Source organism: Cibotium barometz, chromosome 6 (assembly GCF_041138505.1).
Source record: "Cibotium barometz isolate CiBa-2024 chromosome 6, ASM4113850v1, whole genome shotgun sequence".
NCBI classification, from domain to species: Eukaryota; Viridiplantae; Streptophyta; class Polypodiopsida; order Cyatheales; family Cibotiaceae; genus Cibotium; species Cibotium barometz.
Genome location: NC_141051.1, coordinates 43,138,481 through 43,153,649, shown reverse-complemented (window position 1 = coordinate 43,153,649; position 15,169 = coordinate 43,138,481). Strand labels below are relative to the sequence as shown.

At 39.0% G+C, this 15,169-nt stretch overlaps 1 protein-coding gene across 1 annotated transcript; it reads left to right on the top strand.

The window, feature by feature from the left end:
* Positions 1 to 5,693: 5,693 nt before the first annotated feature.
* On the top strand, positions 5,694 to 7,404 carry LOC147637776 (G2/mitotic-specific cyclin S13-7-like). The gene is made up of 4 exons (XM_086799046.1): positions 5,694 to 5,927; positions 6,037 to 6,135; positions 6,468 to 6,626; positions 7,294 to 7,404. The coding sequence occupies exons 1-4, from the start codon at positions 5,694 to 5,696 to the stop codon at positions 7,402 to 7,404; spliced, it is 603 nt and encodes a 200-aa protein (XP_086655172.1).
* Positions 7,405 to 15,169: the final 7,765 nt, after the last annotated feature.

The following is a 15,169-nucleotide window of genomic DNA, read 5'->3' as shown; positions in this document are numbered from 1 at the left end:
TTTATAAATAAGCTTTGTTAAGCTTTAATAATAAAGCTTTGTTAATAAAGTTTTGTTAATAAAGCTTTGTTAATAAAGCTTTGTTAAGCTTTAATAATAAGCTTTGTTAAGCTTTAATAATAAAGTTTTGATAAGCTTTATATAAAAGGCTTTAAATACACACACACACACACACACATATATTTACCTTATCCCATCTACCACTCTCTCTTTTTAGCACATCTTTGTAACCCCATAGCTTCTTTTAAAGCAAATTTTTGCTAAAAGGCTTTAAAATTTTATAAAGCCTATCCTCATCACTTCAAAAGAAGACTTTTCAAGAGAACTCATCACTCCCCACACAAAAGGCAACAATTTAGAAAGAAATTCAAAAATCTCAAGTCTTTTAGAGGACGGAATTGAACCCATCATTTTGTTGACTGATTTATAAGTTAAAATCCTCTGTCTTAATTTAGTTGCAATGGTTGCTTTACCCACACCACCCACGATACAAGAACAAATCTTAGCACTTCAAGAACAAATTGCTAGTGAACGAGAACTTTGACGCAAATTAGCGAGTCAAGTCAAGCATGCGAAACGCAAACGTGATTCTTCCAATTATATCGACTCAGATGAGGAGGAAAGTGATCATATTAGACGCACTGTTGAAGCTACCTTGTGAACATCTACTGAACTTCTAATCGTAAGAAAATTCCAACTTTGTGACTTTCATTCCTTCTTTTCCATAATAGATTAAGAAATGGTTTTATTAGAGAAAATTGGATTTTAATGAAAATACTCTTCTTCCATTTAATCTAATTTTGGGTAACTACCAATTTGGTGATTTAACCACATAAAATATCTAAAACTATTCTTTCTTCCAACTTAATTTATCAACCCTGATTCTCTAGGAGGAATTATGGTGAAAATTCCTCTTTTGTCAACCAAAAATTAATTCAATTATTTCTCTTTTAAATACCATAAAAATTCTTCTTTTAACTAAATATCAATATCCATTTTTTTTGAATAAGCTTAAAATTTCTCTTTTCCTCATTTAATGATTGGATTCCAATTGTCATGGGAATTCCTCTTTTATCATAAAATGAATTTATCTAAAATTTCTCTTTAAATTAAATAAAAATATGCATCCAAATATACAAGAATTCCACTATTACCATTTAAATGATTGAATTCCAAATATGATGGAAACTCCTCTTTTATCATTTAAGTTTAAAAGCATAAAAATAAAATTAGCTAAAATTTCTCTTAAAATTAAATAAAAATTTCTCTTAAAATTAAATAAAAATATCCATTAATTTAAATATGACAAGAATTTCACTTTTACCATTTAAATGATTGAATTGCAAATATGATGGGAATTTCTGTTTCATCATTTAAATTTATTCATGCATAAAATAATTTATCTAAAATTCTTCTTTAATTTTAAATAAAAATATTTATTATTTTAATATACCAAATTTTCTCTTTCTCCATTGAAATACATGGATCTCCATTATCATGGAAATTCTTCTTTTTGCATAAAAATAAAATTAGTAAAAATTTCTCTTTTTCTCTAATTAATTTTTTTAAATGCATAAACATTAAAAATTAATTTTCCATGGATGTGATGAAAATTATTCTTTTAGCATAGGATGACTAATCCTAGAATATGGTAGAAAGTCCTCTTTTCTATTATGCATAAAAATGATTTATGTATTAATTTCTAAAAATTTTACCATAGCTCCATTGCTATTATTGATAATTTTTAATAAATTTTAAAATAATAAGACTTTGTAATACTTTTACGATAGAATAACTATCATTTGGACCTAAATCTAATTTATGGAATTAATCATAATTTTATTAGTATAAAAGCCATTTTCTAACCTCTAGCTTAACTAGCATAGAGTTTAATCTTTGAATTGAGAATTTATCAATGAGAAGCATCATTTGAATAAGAATTGGTCATAAGAATGACCATTATTTTGGTGAGAGTGAGATATACATAAAAAGCATCCTAATTAAGCATAAATGTAAACTTTTTGTGATTAATCATTAGAATTCTTTAGAAAGCTTAATTTGCATAGAAAAACCATTCATTTGAAACTTCTCAAGCTTGAGAGGGGTTGAGAAGTGAAAACATTGAGAATATTAGAGAAAAAAAACCATGAAATTACATCTTACCTCTTGATTTGCTTGCTTCTCTATCTTAGAAGAAGCCCCCAACCAATCAATTGGTCAGTGTGTTGAGAGGAAATCTCCAAGGATGGTTGAAGATGTTGAAATATACAAGTATGGCGAGGTTTCTGAAGCTTTGGTAGACCTGTAACCACAAGATGTTGCAAAGTAGCAAGAGGAACATGGCCAAAGTGGAAATGCCATAGATCACTATCTTCATTAGAAACAAGTGCTTTAGGAGAAGCAAATAATTGATGAAGATGAGACTCATGTGGTGACAACTGTGCTGTAAAAGAGCTTATATGGTAAAGCCGAGCATTTTGATAACCATGTGCCACACAAGAAAGTGACTGTCTATCAATGATTTTAAGCACTTCATCATCAAAGTAAACCCCAAGACCTTTAGAAGTAGCCTTAGAGATAGAAAATAAGTTGGCAGACATCTTAGGCATATGCAAAACATCATGTAAGATAGCATCTCCAAAAGAAACATCATCAATACCAATCACAGGGAGAGACGAAATATCACCAATGTGTACTGATGAAGAGATAGACTTATAGTTTTCCAATAAGGAAGAACTATTCGTCATGTGAGAGGTAGCACCACTGTCGGCAATCCACTCATGCGCAGTATGCGTATCAAGATCTTTGATTACCACAAGTGATGTGTCACATGAAGAAGTAGAAGACATAGCAACATATGCAATCTTGGCGTTACCGTCTTCCGTCTTGTCTTTGTTTTTGTCGTGAGAAGATGTTGATGTAGAAGAACCCTTAGATTTGGATTCAAGTTCAGCTTTTACCTTCTTGGATGCTGCCTTCTTAGCAAAACAACGATCCTTCGTGGCCACTATGACCACAGAAAGTGCACTCCTTGGAAGAATCCTTTGATTTGTCCTTGTCGCCTTTGGTTGAAGAATCTTTAGCATTGGAATTAGAGTCTTTGCGTTGATCATTCCCCTTGCCTTGGCTTACAAAAGCCGAGTCCTTTTTGTTTTGCTTGTGAGTAAGGCACTTATCATGAAGAAAACCCATAGTCTCTTCAAAGGAAGGGAAAGGAACTCGAAGAAAGATGTTATCTTTGAGCGATTCAAAAGTAGAAGGCAATTTACCAAGTAGCTTGTGGACCGCATTGCTTACCAATGTACCAAACTCTTCAAGTTGCCGCTTGACTCGATTGAATTCTCCAAGCTTTTCCACTATGTTGTCAGATTCGGAGATAGAAAGCTTATCCAAATCTTCTTCTAACTTAGCCATCTTAACCGTTGAAAGTCTTCCATATTACATTTGTATAGCGTGCCATAATTGTTGAGCCGTACTCCTTGTAGAGAGAAATTGAGACACAACCGATGTAGACATGCCATGCACAAGTAAAGCTTTGGCCCGTGCATCCATATAGGTTTGATATTGAGAAGGCACCATATGAGGATAAGTGATTATAGACCACACCCCGGCGCTTTCCAAAAGAAGTTGCATAAACAAGGACCAAGTGTGGTAGTTGTTTGGGGTAAGCTTTTGTGAATCGGAAAGACTTGGAAGGCTCAAAGATTGAGTGAATGGATTAAAGGGCTGATATGATTGAGTGGGGAGAGAAGTAGTAGTGGAAGTAGTAGAAGGAGGAATCATAGTAGATGAAGTTGCCATAAAAGGCATAGATGATGTAGGGGGATATACCATAGAGGGCATAGAAGTATGTGGGCAGGAAGGCATAAAGGACAAAGAAGAAAGAGAGAAAGGATCCGTAGAAGGTAATGGATATGAGAGAAAGGATCCGTAGAAGGTAATGGATATGACGGAAAAGAGAAAGTAGAAGCACCTACCGAAGAAGGAATTGGACCAACTTCCGTTGTAGTAGTGTCGGTCCAACCATCGTAGGAGATGTAGGATCCATAGTATCTTCAAGTTTGCCTGTCTTTTGGAGTAGACGACTTCCGAGATCCCATAGGGAGAGGAGGGTGGGAAAACACAAGGAAAGAAGTGTCGTACCTCCAAAAATGCAGCCAATAGATGGGTTGTCCACCAAGGAAGTATCTCCAAAATATGGACAAAGATAGTGCAAAAACGCAACCGATATATGAACCAATAGACTGCGTAGAAACCACCAAAAGAGGGCTGAGAATGTAGCCCTAGGTAGAAGGAGTATGGAGGAGTTGATTGTCCACAAAAACGCAAACACAAAGTGTGTAGCAAAGTGGAATTTTCAGCCGGTAGAAAGGTGTAGAAAAGAGGATGAATATGTACCTCAAAACACCATGAAGAGGGCTGAAGTTGATGATGAAAACGCAGCCAAGAAATCTCTCCACAAGAAACCTTTAAAAAAAATGCTACCGCATGTAGGGAAAACTAGTTGGCAATGTTTTCACCGCCGCAAGTAGAGTTGTAGGACTCGGATTGAAGTGCTTTAAAAACACACTTGTAGAGGATGGTAAGGGGCTGGTTTGAAGCCTCTTGCATCATTGAATGAGTGCAAAGATGATGAGTAAGGCTTCTGCAAAAAACACAAGCAGAAATTCTGCATGCAGGCAGTCTGCAAAGAATAACTAAAAAACGGTGAGGAATTTGCGAAAACTTTTTTTTGCAAAGTTGTAGACCACGATGATTCCAGTAGGTTTAGCGGACACAATCCTCAAAAACGCATTCGTTTAGTAGAAAATCAAAGAATGAAAAAACGCAATTGAAAGCGGGGTTGTTGAAGAGGACTAGAGGTAGAGAGGAAGAAGGATAAGGATGCTCTATGTGCGCCACCACCTTGCTCTGATACCATGTGAGAAAGAAGAGATAAGAGAAGAGACAATGTACTCAAGAACTCATCAATGAACCACTAGTCAACTTGATTAGAAATGAACTACAATGCCTCATATATATAGGAAAGTTCTTCCATCCTTTCCTCCACCCAAATTAGTGTGTAAATAGGAAAAAATGGAAATGAATGCTATAAATCCCAAAAATGCCTAGAGGCTAAAGAGTGTGCCACTAGTGTGACACCATCTGGAGATGACACCTAAACAACCTGTACGGATGCTGTGTAGGCTGTATGGACAGAGGTGAAAACCCTAATATGATGGTATGAATGTGTAATGTCATAACTACATCAAAGCCCTAATATACAGAACCTGTGCAGAAACCCTAAAATGGTAGAATGGTGGGCAAAGGCAAGTGCCCAAGAGTGGCAACCAATGCTCTGATACCACTGTTAGGTTTAGGGTTAGCAATGAAGCACACAACACAGTTGAATTAGTCACTTTACACGCCCTAAAAGAGTGTGTTCAGAAAAACCCTTCAATGTGAAGGTGAAAAGTGCCCCGGTGTCCCTAGTTCACATGGTCACTACTATAAATCTCATAGGCAACGGAGATTAGGCAACAGCTAGAGGAAGAGGGTAATCTCCAAACCAAAAACTCTCCTGAGAAGATGCGGTTGATTGGTTGATTGAAGTAAGTGTTAGTCTAGCACCCTCATTGCTTACAGTCATCAGTATTCTATTCAGATCATGATTAATATTAACAGGTTTTCAAAAACTTGAAATGATGCAAGCAATGGGTGATGTCTGCTTGGAGGTGCACCTGGAGTTCAAGCTCATGCTAGAAACCCTCTTCTTGACCATCAATCTCCTTGATAGATACCTGTCTTACCAGACTGTTATGAGGAAAAACCTGCAGCTCGTTGCCATGCTTTTGGCCTCCAAGTATGAAGAGATCTGGGCTCCCGAGGTGAAGGATTTTGTGTTCATCTCTGACAAGGCTTACACGAGGGAGCACGTTCTTGAAATGGTAGGCAAACCATTTGGACCATTTGGAACACCTCAAAAAATAGGGTGTAATATGAACCATTTCATGCGCAGAGTCTAAGCTGGCTGGCTCTAACCTGTCTTGGGTGCAGGAGAAACAGATGCTCAACAAACTCAGGTTCAACCTTACAGTGTCCACCCCCTATGTCTTCTTGGTGCGCTTCCTCAAGGCAGTAGGTTCAGATACTCAAGTGAGTATAGCATGTAGGATCATATCGCAAATGGGCACGCCATACACACCCATGTACTTGTATGTATGTGGTATGCTTCTGTGTGTGTTTGGCATGCCTGTGTTGCCAGATGACATCAAATTGTATGTGTCTGCCCACACAGACACATTCAACTTGATGTTACTTGGCAACATGTATGTGTGCATCACAAACAGACACATACAATTTGATGTCAACTGCCAACATGGGCATGCCAAACATACACAGACACTTAACACGAGCATGCCAAATACACACAGGCACGTACAGTTTGATGTTACTTGGCAAACATGGCTGCATTTTGATTGTGGTAGGGGAGGGGGGATCCACTGCAGCTGGAGATGCTGGCATTCTTCTTGACGGAGCTCTGCGACGACAGAATATGGCATGCTGAAGTACTGTCCTTCTCTTCTGGCTGCTGTATACCTGTGCAAACATGGGTTTGTCACGGTTCCAATGCCATAGTGGAGTTGGTAAGGCACATGCTTGGGATGAGGGAGGTACTAGGTTCGAATCCCACCTCCCACAGGTCTATACACGTTGTGTCTGTACATATATTCGCACAATTTTGCACAGACCAATGTTTGGACATGGCACTGGGACTTAGAAAAATTTCTAAGTCCCCAAACCGGATGACCGGCTATGGGGGTCAATGGGGTGCCACGTATTGAGGGAGGTACTAGGTTCAAATCCCACCTCCCACATGTCTGTACACATGACATCTAGACATGTGTCTGTACATATGTTCGCACAATTTTGCACAGACCAATGTTTGGACATGGCACTGGGACTTAGAAAAATTTCTAATTCCCAAAGCCGGATGACCGGCTATCGGGGTCAACGAGGTGCCACGTATTGAGGGAGGTACTCGGTTCGAATCCCACCTCCCACATGTCTGTACACATGATGTCTAGACATGTGTCTGTACATATGTTCGCACAATTTTGCACAGTCCAATGTTTGGACATGGCACTGGGACTTAGAAAAATTTCTAAGTCCCAAAGCCGGATGACCGGCTATCGGGGTCAACGAGGTGCCACGTATTGAGGGAGGTACTGGGTTCGAATCCCACCTCCCACATGTCTGTACACATGACGTCTAGACATGTGTCTGTACATATGTTCGCACAATTTTGCACAGACCAATGTTTGGACATGGCACTGGCTGGGACTTAGAAAAATTTCTAAGTTCCAAAGCCGGATGACCGGCTATACCGGGGTCAACGGGGTGCCACGTATTGAGGCACCCTGAAATCTACCTAAAGCCGTTTTAGCCACCCTAATACGTAAGTATGTTCCACTTGATTTGATCAAACAGCTAAGTTTTGCAGTCTAACCATTGAGCAGAAACCGAGGAAAAAACAAAACTCTAGAATTGCTGGATATCCAGACTATTATAAGGCACCAAAACGTTTCTTCAAGGCTATTATAATAATTAATTACTTTCCTAGAATTTTTTGTTTTATAAGGTTTTAGGACCTCAATTTTGTGATATTCTAATGCTTATAAATCTTCCCAAAAATAGTTATCCAGATTTTATCCACCTCCTCACAACGCGTGTCTGTTTTTTGTAGTCCTTCGAACTGTATGCACACTATAGCTCTCTGGAATCCAACCTTGTCTCTCTATACAGATAGGGTTTGCTCTTTCTCTTTAGGATACTGCACACGTCATCCTTACACAACCCCAACCCCGTGTAGTGTACGCACACTACACGGGGTTGGGGTTGGGGTTGTGTAAGGATGACGTGTGGAGGAGGACAGATGAAGGAGGGTGCTGGGGTTGTAAAAGGTGAGGCTAGGGCAGACAGAGACCGGGAGGAAGTTGAGGCGGGGGCGGACAGAGCCGGGGAGGAAGGTGAGCCGGGTGTGGACAAAGACCGGGAGGAAGGGTGCTGGGGTTGTGCAAGGTGAGGCAGGGGCAGACAAAGACCGGGAGGAAGGGTGCTGGGGTTGTGTAACGTGAGGTGAGGGCGGACAAAGACCAGGAGGAAGGTGATGCAGGGGCAGAGGAAGTATAAGGTGCTATACAAAAAGTTTCCTAAATATCACAGTGTGATCTCCTCTCTCTCAACTTCTTCTTTTACCAAGTCAACTAGAAACCCATCTATTCAATGAAATCCATGACCCCCTCAAACTTGGGTATGCCCACAAAGCATGCCATGGGTTCCAGTACAACAACCTTCCATATGTGGAGTCTCATTTTACTATTTTAGAACCCATCTTCTAACCAATACAACATTTGGGGCACTTTCTAGATGTGAAGCCTCATTTTGCTATTTTATAACCCAAAAGAAGTGCCCACAATAGAAGTTTCTATTAAAAAAAGCTTGACCTTTTTTAGGAATGTAATAATTTCACCTTCTAGATGTGATCACATTAAGTACATTCTTATTGTTTTGCAAGCGATGCAACAGTTATGAACTAAGCTAGTTTTGGGGTGGTCCAAAGGGGCCCCACCAGTCCATGTCTAATCCTCTAGCCAGGCACAAGTGTTACATGTAGTGCAAACTTGTAACAACAAGAGCCAAAATTTGTCTTACTAGCTTCTTACTCTCATTTTTCAACCTCTTGCTTGGCCAGTTGGATCAAAGTTGTGTAAAGAATTTTAACAACTTTGGTGACCACCACAAGTGTAGAAGAAAGAAGGAGTTTCTAGTCACTCTAACTAATCCATTCTAAATTAATCAGTCCAATTTTCTCTTTCCACGTTTAAATCAAGAAGCTACTAAAGGGAGCATCAACAACCTTGAGAGCAGCATGAGAAAACACCTTTAATCAAGAATTTGCTAAAGAAAGCATTAATAACCTTGAGAGGAGCATGAGAAAAGACCTTATCAGACCAGGTCATACCCTTCTAGATCCTTGTACATCTTACCCCTGAGCATCAACAACCTTGAGAGGAGCATGAGAAAAAACCTTTAATCAAGAAGCTGCTAAAGGGAGCATACCCTTCCAGATCCATCCACTATTTGAGTAAGTAGCCAAACAGATTTTTGATTGGAACCTTATTTGGACCTTAATCCAAAAATTTCTGAAAATGTGGATCCTTAGGCTAAGGCCTTTAATACACATATTCAATTAATTTCTAATGCACATTGGAAAATTCTTTTTGAACTTCTGTTTCAGGAGAATTCATCTTAGATATTAGGAGAAACTTTGTATCCAGAAATATCTCAATTTTGAATTATCTCTCTCTAGAATATTTTCTCTCTCTAGGCTAAGGGAAAACAATATTTTCTCTCTCTAGGCTAAGGGAAAACAATATTTTCTTGCATTCTAAAATAGTGGATGATTACAAGGGATTGAGGTGAGAGCTTATAAATCTTTTAGGGTTGAGAAGGAATCTTACACTTTGTTATTTTTGCAACACCAAGGACCTAAAACAAGTAATAAACACATGAAGAGGAACAAACCATGAGAGCCTTATTCTCCTTGAAATCCTTCCTAGCGTCATTGCCTTCTGGATGTTCTGTGAAATTTTGGTTTTAAAGCTTAAAATTGTTGATGTATCTGGGGTCTCCCCATTGAGTGAATTCAAAAGAGGAATGGGTAGATCTTCAAGCTCTTCATATGAACCTACTCTAGATGGAACTTTATATTGTGCAAAGTAGACAAACAAACCATTCTTCCTAAAAAAAGATGATGGTTGTTCAGGATATAGAATATGAGAAATTTCCTTATGAATGGCTTGAAATGTGCAACTTAAGCTCTCCACACAGGCTCCCATTCAACACGTTGATGCAAACATGACTGGAAATCAAATAGCTACATGTTTATTATTTGCTATAGGTAATAACAATCCATATAAAAATATTAGATTGGATCACAAAACTTACAGTGTGAATGCATAAATGGTTACACTGCAGGGTTCAAGAACATATCCTTGGCCATGTAAACATGTTGAACTTTTGCAAACCATCCGTGTTCTATCACCTTGAATGCAGTGATGTGGCCTTTCTAATGGTTTCTAATGTCCTTTCATTTAGTTCTCTTCACTCTATGAGAGCTCTTATAAGATGGAAGCATTGTTACCCATGACACTCAAAGTCAATGGCTTCCAAACCCCATCTTCTTTTATGTTATGAAATATACAAGAAGTAATAGTGTGAGTAGGGTGTCAAGAAGAAGCCAATAAAGCTTGAAAAGCAAAAGAAAAGTAGAGAAAATTGTGTTTGAGAGAATTGGTGAGTATTGTAATGCGAGAGGAATTAAAATTGCCAAAAAGGGATAGTTAATGCACCTTGCTTTTTTGGACCTCACGCAAAAACAGATTTATTCCACCCTTGAAACTGACTACTTCACCTCATTTTCAATGTATTTTGGCTAAATTAGAGAAAGATGGCCATTTTGAATTTGAAAATAAGCCCGAGACCTCCAAGATAGAGGAGACAAGAATGTCATATTTTTGTGCATGTGGCAACTTGTTATTTGTAAGTTCCTCAATGAAAAAATTAAGAAAGGACTTTTTTAAAGCCTTTTTCGCCCTAATGATACGCCCGAGTTCTTCACCATGGGCATCACCCATTCTTTTGGTAAAAAAGAATGATGGGTCTATGAAGATGTGCATAGACTACCATGCTCTTAATCAAATTACGATTAAGAACAAATACCCAATGCCATGAACGACGAGTTGTTTTACCCACTTAATGGTGCGAAATATTTTTCTAAGATTGATCTTAGATCAGGTTATCACCAAGTTAAGATAAGGGAACATGATAATTCCCAAGACCACATTTAGGACTTGTTTTGGACATTAGGAGTTCCTAGTCATGCCTTTTAGCTTGAACGAATGCTCCAGTGACATTTATGACATTGATGGGACAAGTTTTCACATCCATATTTGGGAGAATTCATAGTAGTTTTCCTTGATGACATACTCATATATAGTAAGTCAAAAGAAGAACACTTACAACATTTGCGCTGAGTGTTTAAACACCTTAAGGAAAATAAGCTATTTGGGAGGAATTTAAGTGTGAATTTTTTGCTAAGAAGATCCACTATTTAGGCCATATTATCCACGGGTGGTACACTGATGGTTCCTGACAAGGTGGATGCCATTGTTAGATGGCCTAAATCTACGATTCTCGAGGAATTGTAGATTTTTCTAGGTATGTCCGGGTTCTACCAATAGTATGTAAAGGAATACACGAAGATCGCAGTCCCCTTAACCGATGAGTTAAGGACAAAGGATAAAACTATTTGTTGGGGGGATCCTCAACGAATAAGTTTTGAGAAGCTCAAGGTAGCCATCACAAGTGATGGCACCAGTATTGAGCATTGTGGACCCCAATGAGCCGTTTGTTTTGGAGACAGAAGCTAGTGGGGAGGCCATTGGGGTGGTTTTATTGTTGCAAAAGGGACACCTTGTTGCATTTTAAAGCATGAATCTTGACCGTGCCTAGCGTAACTACTCGGCTTATGAGGGAGAGTTACTCGCTATTATTCATGCTCTAGAAAAGTGGCGACAATATTTTGTATGGCACTACGTTTGAGGTCTGGACATATCCTGAAAGTCTCAAATGGCTTTTAAGTCAGAGTGAGTTGAAGGGTAGAAAATATTGGTGGGGGAGATCCTATAGGAGTTTAACCTTACACTCCATTACTAGAGAGGTAAATTTAATGTAGTAGCGGGATGCACTGAGCTGCATGCTGATAGTGAGCGAGTTGAGTTTCACCACCTTCAAGAGTAAAATCTTACTACATGGTTCATGTGAGCATGATTCATATTTTTCAAAGATATGGCTCGTTGTATGCAGTCACACTTATATACAACAACCATCTCCCTTGTTAAAAAGGAGTACTAGTCCAGAGAGATTAGTCAAGGTTTCTATGGGAAGAGGAGACAAGTCTCTTGGGTTATGTACAAAGACGGAGAGCTCAGGGTGGACCCTTCATAACATTTGACACTAGTTCACTTGGGGGTGATAAACTTTGTTGGGGGATAAGTATAGACACTATTCCATTGACGATGAGTATGTGCTCTACAAAGGTAGAGTTTGCATACCAGCTGAGTTTCGGGCCCAAATTCTTATATAAAAAGTCACGATAGTTTGAATGATGGTAATCTTGGGATATATAAGACCTATGCACTAGTAAAAGGACATTTTTATTGGCCTAGTTTGTTTAAGGACGTCCAGGACTTCTTGCTGAAATGCAAGAAGTGTCAGGTCAATAAACATGAGCACCTCAAGGTTGGAGGTTTACTGCATCCATTGGATATTCCCAAAGGGAAATGGGAAAGTATTTCCATAGATTTCATCATTGGTCTACCTAGAATGAATCAAGGAAATGATTCGGTTTAGGTAGTGGTTGATCAATTAACCAAGATGGTCAAGTTTATATCTACTAAAAAGATGGTGAAAACACCTGAGTTAGCTAGGTTGTTCATCTCTACAAACTATATGGCCTTCCCATAGATATAGTCTCTGATAGAGATAGAAAGTTTGATAGTCACTTTTGAAGGGAAGTCTTCAAAAAGTTGGACACTACTCTGAGTATAAGTACAACTGATCATGCAGCAGTAGTCTGATGGTCAGACAGAAAGAGTCAACCAAGTGTTAGAAGACATGCTTCGTGTGTATGTTAGTAAAAAGTAATCCAATTGGGAGGATTACCTGCCACATTTGGAGTTTGCTTATAACAGTTTAAAACATTCCATGTGATTGGATTTAGTCCATTCATGTTGAGGTATGGCTTCAAGCCAAGATCTCCTATAGTCGTAGGGCTAGAGAAGGAGAAGTTGCATTCGGTAAAGTAGTTCCTTGAAGACATGCAAGATATGTTGTAGACAGCAAAGGATATCATATGTAGCGCACAAGATCGTGCAAAGACATATACAGATTAGGGTCCAAAGAAGTAGCCTTTGAAGAAGGTGACTTCGTATATTTGAAAGTCCCTAAAAAGTCAGAGACTTTAAAGACGGGAAAGTGTAAAAAACTTTCACCTAGATACTATGGTCTCTCTAAAATCCTTAACAAGGTTGGTGGATTAGCATATAAACTTGAGTTTCCAGAGAGTTTGTTCATCATGTTTTTCATGTCGATAGTTTGCGAAAAAATGCTGCCCATAAGGAGAATGTAGTTTGTCCAAGCGTTTTGGTAGAGTTGATAGAACCACCATGTATTCTACATGAACCCAAGAGGATTGTCGGATTTAGAGATCGGAACACGAGACACACTGTGTACCAAGAGGCACTTGTTACGTGGAAACATCACGAGGATGAGGTGTTTGGGATTCTCGGATTTAGAGATCGGAACACGAGACACACTGTGTACATAGAGGCACTTGTTAAGTGGAAACATCGTGAGGATGAGGTGTCCTCGTGGGAGCGCTTGAGTACACTAACCAAGAACTTTTCACAGTTTGTTTTTGTGAACGAAAACTCTTTTTAAGGGGGAAGTATTGTTATGTAGCTCATAGCGGCTACGAGGAGCTCGACCAGCCTCAAAGGCTGTCCACTGAAGCGTGGGCAGCGAGCAAGCCGGGGTTCAGGGGAGAGAGCGCCCGGGTGTAGTCCCGCGGGTGGCTAGACATGTGTGGGCAAGTAGGCCACTACATGTGTCTGGTGGTGAGGATGCCTATTCTCATTCCCTCTATGCTGCCTGGGTGGTGATCCAGAGTTCTCCTCCCTCCGTGGACTGTAGCAGGCTTCTACCACTCACATGGAGTTTTAATGCATGTAAGTGATTATGGGAAATCTTTGAGCTTACAACTTGTGTAATGCCTAAAGATAGTCCAAACCGAGCTTACGACTTGTATAATGCTGATAATGTATACCTTAGACTAGGAAATTAGCCTGACTAGCTTTTGGGCCCTAGAACATTAGTTTGGGCAGTGTACATCTTTGGTGCCATTGTTGGGGAGCACCCTAGAACATTAGTTTGGGCAGTGTACATCTTTGGTGCCATTGTTGGGGAGCACCCTAGCTTAGGACTCCCTTACTATACTTTGGTGCCATTGTTGGGGAGCACCCTAGCTTAGGACTCCCTTACTATACTTTGTATTTGGAGTATTGGCATAGCTTGGTTGGAATGTAAATCCACTGATTAGTATTGTTCCATTCTAGAATTGAGGTAATTAACTCCATATTGAATGCATACATCATGTTTCTCTACCCCATTTTGGACTTCAAGAAAGCTCACTATGGAAGCTGTTGATGTCACGTGTCAAAAGATTTCTTTGGAAAAATAAGGACCTCAAAAGAAGCATCTCAAAAGATTTCTTTGGAAAAAAAAGGACCTCAAAAGATACTCTGCATGAAGTTTGTCTTCGTAAAGAGTTAGGGGGTTTGGGTATCCTGATCCCCCTTGACTCTAAAGAAAATTTTCTAGAGTTTGAAATAGAGATCAAGGCTTCCCCTTTTCAAGAACCTATATAGGACCTTAAAAGATATTAGAGATTCACTTGAGTTTCTTGATTGTACAAACTCTGACTATAGGTTCAAGATCAATGATGATGCCATTGGAAAGAGGGTTGAAAAATTAACCTCTTGTATCAAATGTATGCCCCCAAATATTGTAGCCTTTGAGCCATTATCAATGAGAAGAAATGAAGAGAATTGATGAATACATACATGCTTTTTTTCAACTTTAAACATGTATTTGTCGGTCTAAAAATTCAAGTGTTATCTTAATTATGTTATCTGATAGAAAATGCTAGAGTGACAAGGTAGCATCACAAAAATATGCTTTTCATTACAAAAAGATGTTTTTTATTCTCATAACAAGATGTTACATTGGGATAAACTCAAATAAGCTCCATAAATGACATTGGGATAAACTCAAAAAGGCTCCATAGGGACCATCTGTAATTGGCTCCTCAAATAGATAAAAATCATTGGGTTGCAGCTATGGAATTTTGGACCTCTTTAGATGAAGTCTCTACAACTGGGGCATTTGTAGGCTCTTCAACCTATGTATTTGCAGCTTTAGATGTTTGAACCCCCCTCCACCTGTCCATCATCTTTAGTGGCTCCAAAATTCACTTGCCTTTTGGCACTTGGAGCTTCCCTGGCCT

Coding starts and splice junctions, on each gene's coding strand:
- LOC147637776 (XM_086799046.1), top strand. CDS start 5,694: ATGGGTGATGTCTGCTTGGAGGTGCACCTGGAGTTCAAGCTCATGCTA. Junction 5,928..6,036: donor GGGAGCACGTTCTTGAAATG/GTAGGCAAACCA, acceptor TCTTGGGTGCAG/GAGAAACAGATGCTCAACAA. Junction 6,627..7,293: donor CCAATGCCATAGTGGAGTTG/GTAAGGCACATG, acceptor AATTTTGCACAG/ACCAATGTTTGGACATGGCA.